Source organism: Vicugna pacos, chromosome 1 (assembly GCF_048564905.1).
Source record: "Vicugna pacos chromosome 1, VicPac4, whole genome shotgun sequence".
Classification (NCBI taxonomy): Eukaryota; Metazoa; Chordata; class Mammalia; order Artiodactyla; family Camelidae; genus Vicugna; species Vicugna pacos.
The window spans coordinates 17,888,186-17,901,441 of record NC_132987.1 but is presented as its reverse complement, the minus strand read 5'-3'; the positions used below and the strand labels follow the sequence as shown (position 1 = coordinate 17,901,441).

The 13,256-nt window shown below is 51.5% G+C and overlaps 1 protein-coding gene across 2 annotated transcripts in view; it reads right to left on the bottom strand.

Moving 5' to 3' along the window:
• Positions 1-13,256, bottom strand: part of ESYT3 (extended synaptotagmin 3) — a 48,044-nt gene that overhangs the window by 7,128 nt on the left and 27,660 nt on the right. For both annotated transcript variants that reach the window (XM_006216062.4, XM_031678230.2), the window contains 13 exons: positions 12,974-13,094; positions 10,818-10,988; positions 10,061-10,143; positions 8,333-8,381; positions 8,027-8,116; positions 7,575-7,637; positions 7,410-7,472; positions 6,760-6,828; positions 6,141-6,227; positions 5,258-5,407; positions 3,044-3,540; positions 2,244-2,342; positions 1,597-1,728 (listed from right to left, as the gene is read on the bottom strand). In XM_006216062.4, coding sequence (XP_006216124.4) covers positions 1,597-1,728; positions 2,244-2,342; positions 3,044-3,540; positions 5,258-5,407; positions 6,141-6,227; positions 6,760-6,828; positions 7,410-7,472; positions 7,575-7,637; positions 8,027-8,116; positions 8,333-8,381; positions 10,061-10,143; positions 10,818-10,988; positions 12,974-13,094 — 1,674 coding nt within the window. The remainder of the gene's footprint in view (positions 1-1,596; positions 1,729-2,243; positions 2,343-3,043; positions 3,541-5,257; positions 5,408-6,140; positions 6,228-6,759; positions 6,829-7,409; positions 7,473-7,574; positions 7,638-8,026; positions 8,117-8,332; positions 8,382-10,060; positions 10,144-10,817; positions 10,989-12,973; positions 13,095-13,256) is intronic.

Here is a 13,256-nt window from a genome sequence, read left to right as displayed (position 1 = left end):
AGCTCTACACTTTCATTCTCACCCCACCCCCATATTTTATGTTTTTGATGTCACATTTTACATCTTTTTATCGTACGTATCCCTTAATTACTGTAGTTACAGGGGTTTTTTTATTACTTTTGTTTTTTAACCTTCATACCAGCTTTGTAAGTGATTAATCCCATTACCTTTACCATTTACCTTTACCAGTGAGATTTATACTTTTGTATGTTTTCTTGTTATTAAACTAACATCCTTTTTCAGCTTAAATTTCCAGTAGGCTGGTTTAGCGGTGATGAACTCCCTTAATTTTTGCCGGTCTGGAAAACTCTCCCTTCAATTCTGAATGGTAACTGCCCAGTAGAGTATTTTAGGTTGGAAGCTTTTTTCTTTCAGCACTTTGAATATGTAAAGTGCCATTGCATTTTGGCCTGCAAAGTTTCTGCTGATAGTCTTATGGGGGAGGGGGCATTCTCTTATATGGAACTAGTTGTTTTTCTCTTGCTGCTTTTAAGATTCCCTCTTTAACTCTGGATTTTAATTATTTATATGTGGTATGTGTCATGTACCTAACAAGAGGCCTCTGGACTCCTCACTTCTAGGTTTATTTAGGGTGGAGGTTGACAAGTTCTCAGATAACCCAGGCTTATCTTGCTGTTAGAATTTTGAGAGAATTACTAACAACCTCCTGTGTTCCCACAGAGCAATTCTGACATCCTTTTACAATTATGTCAGTTCTTTTTGAAGGCAAAGTCTTTTCACTTGTGTGGCTTGAGAATATAGGATGGTGCCTGGCATAAAGTGTTCAGTAAGTATTGAATGAATAAATTCTCTCTCCCTGAATCTAGATATTGAAGAATGCAAAGTGCAGTTCTTGAAGAAACATATTTTTCGATATGGCCCAAAAAGGACTTAGTCTTTTTAAAATGAGTAGTTATGGACCAAGATAAGAGGAAATCAACATTGCTTAGGTATATCTTCCTAGGCTAGCTAGAAATGTTCTCAGGATCCCACAGCAGAAGGGAGCAGTGATGAGATTCTGACTTCTATTCCTTGTGGTCAACTTGAAATCAAAAATAGGAATATTTAGGATAAGACTTGCCACCACAGACCTATCAAAAGCAAGAAACGTGATTAGATTCTGTCTACCAGTTTTGTCCCCAAGGACATGGGTGGACAAACTAGGGGAGAGTATCTTTCACCTGCCACCTACTTTGCTGCAGGAGGGAAGACAGGCCAAAGAGCTTGGAGCTTTGGAGGAAGTTTTAGGTCCTTAAGATCAAGGTATGTTTAGTTTTGATTGAAAGGGAGCCTATTTGACCAGGTTCAAATCCTTTTACTGCCAAAGGGTTTCATTTAAAGAGAAAGGGTATGGAATGTTTCATACTCAGGAAAGCTTTAGCCCCTATGGGCAAGAAAAGTGGGTGGCTGTTTTGCTAAACTTCCCTGGCACTCCTTTTCTCCCACTGACGTATAGAAGCTTCATGAAGGCACAGACCATGTTGTCTTGTTCAACCCTAGCCCTTCCTGGCAACTGGCAGGTGGCCGGGCACACAAGAGGTGCTCGGCAAACAGGGACGGCTGAAGCACTCTACGCGGGCCAGCTGGGCCACTTACGTCTCATCAAACAGGGGCTCCAGGGTCTTCCGCTTCACTGAGGTCTTCTTACGACTTGCCCATCTCCTTTCTGGCAACAAGTAGACACGGACGTAGGGATCAGCTCCACTGCTGGTACAGGGTGTCAGGTTTCTGGTTTGGTTTCAAAGACATTAAAGAAAAAAGGACCCTGGTTGTGAAATACTTAAAATACTCATTTGGAGAAAGCTTTCCTAGCCGTGAAGCTTTAGATGGCCTTGAGGATGAATATGCCCTATAGTCTAGATGACCAAAAACACAAAAGAATTTACAGGTCAAACAGATGCGTGGTTTTGAAAACGTGTGTTTTTATAAAGTTTGGAGTAGAGCCAAGTACTTTCCATCTAAAGGAAGTTGAAGAGTCTCACCGAAGAAAGTGTCCTAGCTCCCTGTCCCACAAGACAGCGTTGCAGTGGGTGGGTCTGAGCAAAGCCCTGGGCTCTGGGGCCCATCAGCACCATCGAGGACCTGGTTACACAGCATGCAGGCCTTCAAGCCTCATTCCTTCCAAATACATGACTTGTCTACTTTGGGGCTGCCTGCCCCTGCCATTGCTCCGAGTACCCCCACCCGGATTCGTGGTCTCCTGACGCTGCCGGCCACCCGTGCTGGCCCTGGCAGCCCTGTACCTGCAGCCATTGATGAGCACGCTGAGACAGCGCCGCAGACACACGTAGCGCACCGTGAGCTGAATCTCACCCAGCCTTCGCTGCCTGAGGTCCCCGCCTCTGTAAAGAAAGGACTTGTCACTTCTCTGCCATGACAAGTGCTGGCCTCTCCTACCACCCCCACGACAGAAGCATATATATCTGCTTTCGGAACACGGAGCCATGTGAGTTAATAAAATAATCCTTAGTGAGGTTTCCTGTAGTCAGAAGTCAGTTCTCTCCAGCATTCGTGTGTGATTATCCTACTTCACAGCAGGAAGAACACGAACCCTGGAGTCGATCTGCCTTTCTACCGTAATTTCTTGTGGAACCTTGGGGGAGTTATTCAACCTTTATGGTAATGAGTTCTGTCTTGGAGAATTGTTGTAAAGATCGAATTAAATAACATGATAAGCCCAGAGTAAACACTTAATAACAGCCACTGATTGTATAATTCCACATTCTAAACTTTCCATATCATCCCAGTATAGCTCTTTAATTCAGGATATGTTTCTGCCTGTAAGGAAGGGACCTTAACAACCGAAGTCCAGCATGTACGTTACAGCTGGTATGTAGCTAGAGCCCCGCCAGACTTTTGGCAGGTACAGATGCGCTCTCTTTCTCCCCCGTGTTCTTTCTCTTCCACTGTGCTGCCTCTTGTGAAGCCATTTTGTGAAAAATCAGAACTTGCACAGAAAAGTAAGTCCATATCTACTTTTCCATCCAGGGAGGTACTTTTCATGCAGGTGATTTTAGAAAAGATGAAGCAGAGAGGTGCATACTCAATGTTGAGGCTGATATCTGTCAGGTCAAAGCAGGAAGAGGCCAGGGAGTTGAGCGAGGACATGCTGGGAGCCAGCCTCTTGGGCGGCCATGCGAATGGGGAGGCAGGGCATTTCATGGGTCTGGGTGACTTGATGGGCCCTGGAGAGTGGGGGCCTGGGACAGTCAGGAAGATGGTGGCCATACTCTTCTTCTCCCCCACGGGCGCACAGACCCCTCTGGCACTGTCCTTGCCTTTGGGCTCTGGGCCCGTCTCTTGAGGCATGGGCTTCGTGGCAGCAGTGGTGGCACTGGGGGGGGTTGTGGTGCTCTTGGAGGCTTCCTTGGTATCAGAAACAGGGTCTGGGGGACGTGGCAAATCTGCAGGGCTCTCTCCCTGAGGTGGGGCTCTAGGGCCCTGGTTGGCGGCCACCTTCTTAATGAACAGAGGGCCTTTCTTGAGGGCTTCAGGTCCAGTGTATGGGCTTCCCCTCTCTCGTTCTTCCACGTGCAGGAACTGCAAGCAGATGACAGGGTTGTTTGTGGGCTGGCCCGCCACTTCTACTTCCTCCTCTGCTCTCACCTTCACCTCTGGGAAATGGTTCCTTCTCCTCTTTTCTGGAAGGAACAATTTTCTCAAAACTCAGTTTCTTCCTGACTGCCCAATCCAATGGATTTTTACCCCCAGAACGTATCTTCCTTAACCTCTCCAGGCCTCTGTCTCCCTCTGACTAGACTGTCTGTCTTTCCCCTTCCTCCTGCCTCACTAGTCTTCATGCAGACTCAGTCCTGGCCACCTTCTCTCACTACAGTCAGAATGGCTGCTGGAGCCCTGCCCATTCTCACTTTTCCTGCACTTTTCCTCTGTGCAGAAGACTTCTAGACCTACACCCACAGTCTTGCGCTCGCCTTAACCTTCACATGTATCACCAGCTGCCTTCTGGATATGCTCATTTCTGGCTGTCATCTTATTCACCACTGCTTTCCCTAGAATGTGTTTCCTATCCAGTCACAACCCTGTGCTCCTAGCACCAAGGTTTCAAACCTCAGCCATTGTGTTTCTCCTTCCTCTTTTTCCATCAATCATTAAGACACTTTCAGGGAACTTCCATTTGCAGCAATATGGTAGTCAAAATATTCTGAAAAACCTCATGTTAGGAATGCTCAATAAAATGAAACAAATATACTTTTATATGCATAGCCAAATTCACAAATAAACCACTAGGTTAAAAAAAAAAAACACTAAGCTGAAAAAAAAAGAGTAAGAGAACTGAAAAATAAAGGTTAACTTTCTCAGGGTCATTTATTAACCCTGGAATCCAAGAGGTTAGAAGAGGCCTTGGGTCAATGTAGGACCCATGAAGGTGGTATGTCTTCAGTGAAAAAGTAGTGAAGAATAAATAAACATTCTGCCCACCAGCAAAGACTGATGGTTGGGGGTAAATACAGTCTTAACTGAGAATAAGAATGGCACCTTACAGGCCTGTCTCCTGTGAATTTTCATACTTCTATGACCTGTGGGGTCTTGAAACCCCAAATTAAAAGTGGACCCAGGTTTGTAATGCCCCTGAGGTGCTTGGTTGCAGCCAAAGCAGAACTTCCTTGGAAGTGAACCACCTCAATCCAGTCCACAAAGGAACAGTGAACAGATGTCTGCAACACAAGTTACCAAGCGGAGAAATGAGTCACCATGAGAAAGCATCAGATAAAACAGACATCAAAATTTAACTCCCAAGATCTTCAGATAACAGAATTAACAGACATACATTATAAGCATTTTCAAATGATTACAGAAGAAATAGACACACGGAAAATATAATAAAATACAACAACAAAAAAAAGACATTCTAGATTTGGAAAGGATAAGGTTAAACATGAAAAACAGCCTTTGAAATAAACACTGAACAGGTTAAACAGCAGATTAGCCATAGCCAAAGAAAGAATGAGCGGTCTGGAAGACAGGTCTGAGAAAATTAGAATGTAGCACCAAGAGGTGAAGAGATGGAGAATGTGAAGGTCAGGTCAAGCCATGGAAAGGATGAGAAGGTCCATCATAACAACAAGAGATTAAAGATTGAGAGAGGCAATATTTGAAGAGACAAGAGCTGACAATATTCTGGAATTGATGAAAACTGTGAATCACCTCTGAGCTGCTTCCCAGCACAGTGTAGGTATACTTAGTGCTGGGACAGTCCACCCCCTGCCTCCCCTGGGGGAAGAGGGGAAAGGTTTACCCGAAGCACCAGCCGCATGGAGATGAGGCTGTCCAGGCCTGAGTGGTCCAGCTGAAAGCGCTGCTCCAGGGTGAGGTCTGCACAGGGGAGAATCTGGCACAGCGGGAACTCCAGCACTCCGAGAGCACATTCTTGGTCATCATCAAGCACCTGGGCAGTGGGCCAGTCATAACACAAGATGATAACCAAGCCCCACCCTCACCACCGCCACTCTCTGGGCACCAACCAAGTCTGAGCTCACTTCAGTAAGAATACACTGTGCTTCTACTGGCCTCTGGTCCTGTTCTGAAACTGGGAATGGAGTCAGGCCTGGTCCCTGCCTGCAGTCAGAGCAAGAGGGTGACTCTGTAGACAACTGATCTATATGAGGCAAGTCTGTCAAATGCCTGGGGCCATCAGGGCTTTAGGGACCGATGAGCTGTGCTGCTCCCTGATGGGACATCCAGGCAGGGCTCAGGGCCCCCAGATACCCCGGTTCTACCGTTTGTTGGTCATGACATCTTGGACGAGTCATCATTTGAGCCTCTATTTGCTCATGTGTAAAGAAGTTACCTCTTTCACAGATCTTTTGTGAAGGTTAAATATTTTTTAAAGAAGTAAATCATCATTAATGTTCTAGCTAAATGCCAACTCAGGCCACACTGGGTGCCATGTAACAACCAGAAAGACTCCTGCAGGGAGCACCAAGGGACCTGAGGGTTTGTGCTTCCACAGCCTTTTACTCAATGACCTTGGGCACCAGCCTCATGAAGCTGTGGGCCCTCAGCATCCTTTTCCACACACAAGGGTCTGACTTTATAGCCAGAGGAGCCGCTCAAGCTCTCCACCCCTCCTGGCTCAGACACCTCTTAGCTCTGTTCTAAAAGCCCAACTTCAAGCAAACCTTCAGATGCAGCTGTTCAGTCTCCACGTTGTGCACGAAGAAGGAGAACACCTGGCTCCACACAGGGTCCTTGCTGTGGGGACAAGTCTGGGGACAGGAGGAGGAGAGATCACTGAAGGGTCAGGTTGGGCACAGCTGGAAACCAGTGCCCTCTGCTCTCACTCTGGCCACCTGATGTCTTTGGGAACCTACTCTGTGTCTGCCCAGGAACAGACCGCTGCGCACTGCAGCTCGTGGAGGGGGCTAGGGCGGGCGGGCCAGCCTCAAAGCAAGGAGAGCTGTGCCAGGAAGTCTCACAGGGGCTGAAATCACACCAGCGTTAGAGCTCACTTCCAGGGGGAGGAGGCCCGCCGGATTTCTGCTGCTGGGGCGGTGGAAAGGACATAGGCTTGGAGCCACGCCTGAGCTTGAACCTTAGTTCTGCTGCTTTCTAGCATGTGCCCTTAGGCCAGTCACTGATCTCCGACTGTCAGAGGTTAGTTTGAAGACACTATGAAGTGCCTAGGACGTGTGCTGGCACTGACCAGGCATACAGTGCAAGCCAATTCCCTTCTGCTTCTGTCCCTGAAAAGGTGGCCCCCATTTCCTTAGTCCTTGGCTCCATGCCAAGCTGTCTTACCTTGCTCAGGTGTGTCTTCTTGCCAACAGACAGCTTCACATAGGAAGAAGGGTCTCTGCTGACTCTATTCTGTGAGGAGGCAAATCCACAGAATGGAGCTGGTACCCTCAGTGCCAGCCTGAGACCCTGCCTCCCAGCCCCCAGGAGCGCCAGTGGGACCTGAGGCCACCCAACCACTTCCTTTGAGAGAAGGCTCCCCTGGTGCTCCCAGGCCCGGGCTGCCATCCCTGTGGCAGCACCTGGACAGGGCTGACCCTGGGGGTAGCTTCCAAGCTGAGGTCAGAGCTGGGCCTGGCTGGGCACAGACTCTTGTTCCCTAGAGCTGTGGACACCAACAGGGTGGAGTCGTGTTCCAGGTCCCCCTTAGCTGTGTGACCCAGGCATTTAGACTTCTGGGTCCTATTTTCAAATGGCAATAAAAACAGACACAGTCACGGGACTCAGGCATAACGGGTGTGGGGAGGAGCTGCCAAGCCCAGTGCCCGGCACACGGCAGACTCGGTAAATGGCAGTTCTCATCATCCCCACGCCTTGTGCACAGTGTCGCCTAGAAGACACGGGGCAGTGGTTACTCTGGGGGAAAGGAGCTGTGACTTTCTTTCGCGTTTTCAGCCACACACACACACACACACACACACACACACACGTACCCTGGCAAATCTGGAGAGCTTTTTGGCTTGATACTCGCCATTCAGGTAGTCGAAAGGGTTTCTCTGCAGCACGAGAAGAAAGGGTGAATCAGCAACATGTGGACGTTTGAAAGTGATGGGCCCAAGGCCAGGTGTGTGTGACACTCTGGCCACGTCATCACTCACCGGCAGGTTGCAGGCACTCTCCAAGAAGACCACGAGGATGGCAGTGGAAAGGCTCCCGTGGCCCTACAAGCAGACACAGACTCTCATGAGGTGCCCCCGGCAGCAGGTGATGCAGGCTGGCTTTGGAGAAGCCTTGCACTCCAAACTGGCCACATTGTCCCTCACAACCTAGCCCTTTGCTGAAGCTGAAAATGCAACTACAGCATGACAGATTCAAGTCAGGATCTGTAGACTTGTCTGTGAACTGGGCTGGCAGCTTTTAGGGATTCCACCCGCCCTGTGTGCCCACGCTCTTCAGAGGGTGGGGCTGGCCGGAGGGCTCTGGGCAAGGTCTGGGGGCTTCATCTCCCTCCCTCCCCCCGCCCCCATGCGCACAGCTCACAGAAGGCCCAGTCCTGCCACAAGTACCCCCTCCGCCTTTCTGCCAGGGAGCCCTAGCACCCCACGCTCACCTCAGTCAGAGCATCCGGGTCTGCAATCAGGGAGAGCCACTCAAGCTGCAGGTGCAGCCGCCCGCTGGTTGTGTCGTTCAGGGGAAACCACTGCGGGGAGGGGATGGGGGAGCTTAGGAAAAGGGCCAGAGACACTGCTGACTCTCCAGGCAGCTCAGTCTGGGACCCAGTAGGGCCCTAAGAGAGGCTTCAGGGAGGAGGTGAACCAGCCCAGACGGTGCAGAGGGACCAGGAGGGCAGAAGTGCTACACTTCTGGGTGGAAACAGCGCCGCCCACAGGGAGGGAGTTGCGGGCACCAATCCTACCTCATCCACCACTCTGTTGGTCATGACGTCCCCAAGGCAGATCTGCAGGCTGGAAGACACAGGGAGGGGGAGGTCAGCTCGGCACAGAGGTGGCAGAAGCCGAGGGCGTGGAGCCCACCCTGGGATCTTTCAAGTATCTGAGGGGGGCCTCCTGACAGAGGACCTTATTCATCCCAAGGAATGAATGGGAGACTGCTCTGAGCTCAGAGGAAGGACTGTCTAACCATAGGCTGCTCCCATCAGGTGTGCCACCCTGGGGGCAGGCAGCTCTGATCTCCAGAGGGGAATAAACAGACGCTGCTGGAAACACTGGCTCTGGATTCCTCAGGGACGCTGCTACTGGCATTTTGGCTCGGATGATTCTTCATTGTGCAAAACTGCCCATGCGTTGCAGGAATTTAGCTTCCCAGTCCTGTGCCCTCTAAATTGCCAGTGGCACCACCTCCTGCGGTCACTGTAACAACTCCAAATGCCCCTCCATTTCCAAAACTGCCCCAGATGCCCTCCAGGGAATAAGTCTAGTTGGCATATACGTGAAAGGCAGTAACACCCTCGTTCACAGCATGTCTCCCACCTACCCCGACCTAAGTCCAACTGGAAGGTCCTCACAGCCGGAAGGGAGGTTAACTCTGTGTGACTGTTAGAAATGTGCTTGAGCTTAAAACACACTTGAAATCAGTTACATAAAACATGAACCACAAGACACTTCTAATCTGCAACACTACACAAACCACAACTACTTTCATTTGGATGGAAAATTTTAAATGATAAGTAACATCTGGTGGTAAGTTATTTTTTGGGCTGTCAGATTGTGCCCCTCCCATTTTGTTACTACTTTTAAAAATCACATGTTCATGGAAACAAGCTGCACAATTTGGGAATGTGAAGATTTGGGTAAAACTCTTTTCTGCTGCCTATTAATCCCAGCCTCTGAGACAACTAGTGCACTCAGTCTGCTGTCGCTTCCATGCAAACACAGGCCAACATGTATATGACTGCCCTCCCTGGAAAGATGAATCAACTGTTCAGGTCAGCCCAACTTCCCCCACTTGCTTAGACAAATAACAAATGTCCTCAAGGTCAACTTACATAGATCCTACTCATCATTTTTAAAAGCTACAGGGTATCTGGTGGTTTGGCAATGACAAATTTATTCAAACATTCGACCAATGTCCTCTGAGCTGCACACATGTTATTTCCAGCTGCTTCTTTTGCCAAAGGCAAGTCTGCACTCAGCATTTCAGGTATAACGCTTTTATTTTACAGGAGATTCCTGGAGGTGGGACGGCTGGATCAAAACCCATGTACCTTTGGAGTTCTGATAGCCAGCCCCAACCCCAGTTATTTCCTGTACCCTCCACAGCCCTGAGGTCTGTGTTCCGCCCCTGAGTGAGCAGACAGGGTGCCTTGGCCCCAGGGCCTGGTGCCCATGCCAGCCCTGCCCCTGCCCACTGCTCCCAAAGGGGACTCTGGGCACGTAATGAGCAGCACACAAAGCTGAGCCCATGGTACACAGACCCTGGGGTCCTCTCTGTACCCCCAGGGCCGAGCCCAGGGCTGGGCACTCGGGAGACATCTGGGGAGGAGGGGTGTGGCAACAATGCGGAATGATGGGGCCGGTTGCCTGGCACAGTCACCTCGGCAGAGTAACCAGTGAGGTCGCAGGTCCCTGAGGGGTGGGAGCAGGGGTACCTCTGCCCCCAGGCCCAGCTCGGCCCTCCTCCTCACCTGCCCAAGAAGTCATCCCTGTCAGGATCCTCGTCGTACAGGTCCACCTCCAGGTCCTGCCCAGGGACCTCATACACTATGAACTGGAAGGAAAGAGAGGCGACTTGACCTGCAGGCCACAAGGTCTGGTGAAGCCAACCTCAGGCATGACACCCACGGAGCCAAGTTCAGCTCTGCCACCTGGCAGCTCGGAGCCCTGGGCAGGTTCCTGCCCTTCTCAGTGCCTGGAGGACCCCGCCTGTAAGAAGGGAGTGATGCCTTCTCCTCTGGGAAGAGGAGGATGAAGGGCCGCTTGTGGCAGCCTGGGGCAGAGGCTGCTCGGGACGGTGGCCGCCCTGTGCTCTGCCCCGTGCTTGCAGCTTCCAGAGGGCTCAGCAGGTGGGGCCTCCCCCTCGTACGGTAGGTAGGGATGGTGACTGAACTTCAGGAAGAACTTCAGCCTCCCAGTGTCTGGCTCTGGCAGGGGAGACTGAGAGGACACACAGAACTGCCCCTGAGATTCTTTGATTTGATTTGAACACTTCCAACAAAGCTGAGTCCGTCTATAAGCCGGCCCTCCAGCAGACACCCGCCTCGGGGGCCTGGTGGACATGGGAGATAGGAGTTACACAGACCCATCTGTCTGCAGGGCCCACGCCTCTGGCCTGGCATTGCCCCTCAGCATGTGAGAATCAGGAAGGTGAGACCCTCCCTTGTTTGGCCAGCACGACCCAGAATGAAGCCCCGAGTGCATTGAGAGCAGCCAGGAGAGCCTCACCTCAAACACCTCGTTCCAGGTGGGGTTCAGGTTCTTGTAGATGGTCCTGCTCCGGAAATGCTGCAGGCCGATGCTCACCTTGGCGTAGGGGTCTGACTTGCCCCGGATCCCTAGGAAGCTGTCCTTCTGGGCCAGCTTCTCCGCCTCCAGCAAGTGGACTCTGATAACCCCCTGGAAAATGCCCCAGCCCGGGGCTCAGAGCTGTCTCAGGGCCCTCAAGGCCCCCAACATCAGAGCTAAAGCCACCAGCTATCACCCCAGCCCCGTCTCACCCTCTCCCAAGTCTGGATTGGGACACAGAAGCCAGAGATGGCAGCCTCCTGGCCAAGGCCATGCAGCAGGTGATGGAAGGGCCCAGGGCTCCGTCCACCGCGTCACGATGCCAGCCCGAGTTCCCAGCCTCCCGACCCTCCCAGCCTTCGGACCTGCTGCGTGCATGGCCTATTCAACTGCAGCCATTTCCTCCTCCTGTGCCAACTGCCAAGCTACCCAAGCAGGTTCCCTCCTATGTTCCAGCCCCATCTCCAACCTGCACGTAGACCCAGGTCCAGTATCATTTCTGCCCAGTGCCTGGGTGTCCACACCCCTGTAGGCACTGCGTGCTACTGGCGGTGGGTCCCTGTGCTCATAAAAGGCCCCACACTGACTCCCCCACTCCCGCCACCCTGGCTATGTCATACAGCAGAACAGAGCACAGGAATTAGGAAAAACACAGTTCAAGGGGCCAGCAGGCCTCCTGCCTAGAACTATTTCTTTTAAATAACAGTAAATACATATGCACTTGCCCTTTGACCCAGCAATCCCCTCTCAAAATCTATCCTAAAGGCATATTGGCAAAAATATAAAGAGACACGTACAAGGCTCTTCAAGACAGCACTATCTGAAATAGCAAAGGACTAGACATAACTCAACCGTCCATCAGTGGAGAACTAGTTACATAAATGCGGTACATTCACGTGGCGGAGTACCGCGTCCTACAGCGTCACCGAGTGGCCGTCATGACACACAAATGATAAAAGCAAGGTGAGGAGAGCTGTCGCGTGCTGCCACCCATCCAAGACGGGGGTCTGCCAGTGTAATCAGGTATGGACACACAAGCACATACATGTACCTGCTCGTATTAGAAAACACGTAATGAAAAATACTGGGAGGACAAACCACTACTCATGGGGGAAGCGGGGACTCAGGTGGAGGGAACGGGGAAGCCAGACTCCTCAAAGTACAACCTGCTTGTCGTATTGAACGTTAGAAGCATGAAGATATTTTACATGATTATAAAAAGAAGTCAAGGTAAAAAATTAAACCCTAGAAACAGAAAATGGAAGGAAACAAATCCATGTAAATATTCACGGCCTCTTGTCACAAACAGAGAGGAACTATTCTGAGTGAATTTAAATCCTAGCAACTTGACAGCATGTCTCTAGTGGACATCCCCTCAGGACAGAATGCCTGCGGTAGCTGTGGTGTTGGTGGGGTGCTGGATTATTCTGAGATCGCTAAATGCATGGTGTGGGAAATGGCCCACGCGTCGCTGTGAGAAGGCTGGCCTGAGCCTCACCCCATGGCCTATGTGGGCTGATGCCTCACACATGGCACTGATGGTAAAAAAAAAAAAAAAAGGCACATTCCTCTCTCCCGAGGCCGACTCCCAGCCTGAAGGGCTCAGGCCCATCAGCAGGGCACCTTCTGCAGGGAGGCCACGTGGCTGTCCTCAGGGGTCTCCTGAGCTGGGCCCAGGATGGGTAGGGGCCGGGGGCACTGAACACCCGAGGAAGCCCCATGTCCTGGCTCCCCTGAACCTCCTCCTTCCCAGCAGACACAAGGGTTCTTCCTACCACTGAAGAATGGAGCGGCAGCCTCCTGTCCCCAAAGGGACGATGGGGGGCTCCTGGAGTTTCCTGGGGGCGAGGGTGACTGCCCACAGGAAGTAGGGGACCAAGATCCGGGAAGGAATGGCCCCTGGGCTTTTGTCCCTCCCAAGATGGGTGACTTTGGGCAAGTCACTCAACGTTCCTGAGACTCAATCTTAGCCCCATAAAACGGGGTACCAGGCCCCCACAGGGCAGAAATAAGCATTACCATCTGAGGATGCAAGCCCCCGCCCATCTGTCCCTCAGCTCCAGGCCCAGCGCTCGGCAGCCAGTGCGGGTACTCACACAAGGCAGAGGGAAGCGCAGGTTGGTCACGTCCAGCCCCTTCTTCACAGGCACAGTCACGCGGTTAGGCAGCACCAGGTGGGTGGCGATGAGGTCCTCCAGCAAGCTGTCTGTCACCTCACTGGGGACAGTGGGCACAACCAGCTATGGAGGGTGGCACCACCTCCCCCAGGCCACCTGCCCCTCCACCCATCCCCACAGCTGGAACCAGCTTGGTGGGGTGGGCCCTTCCTGGGAGAGAGCGGCCCTGACCCCAGCCTGCCTGGATGGGGGGTCAGGGGCA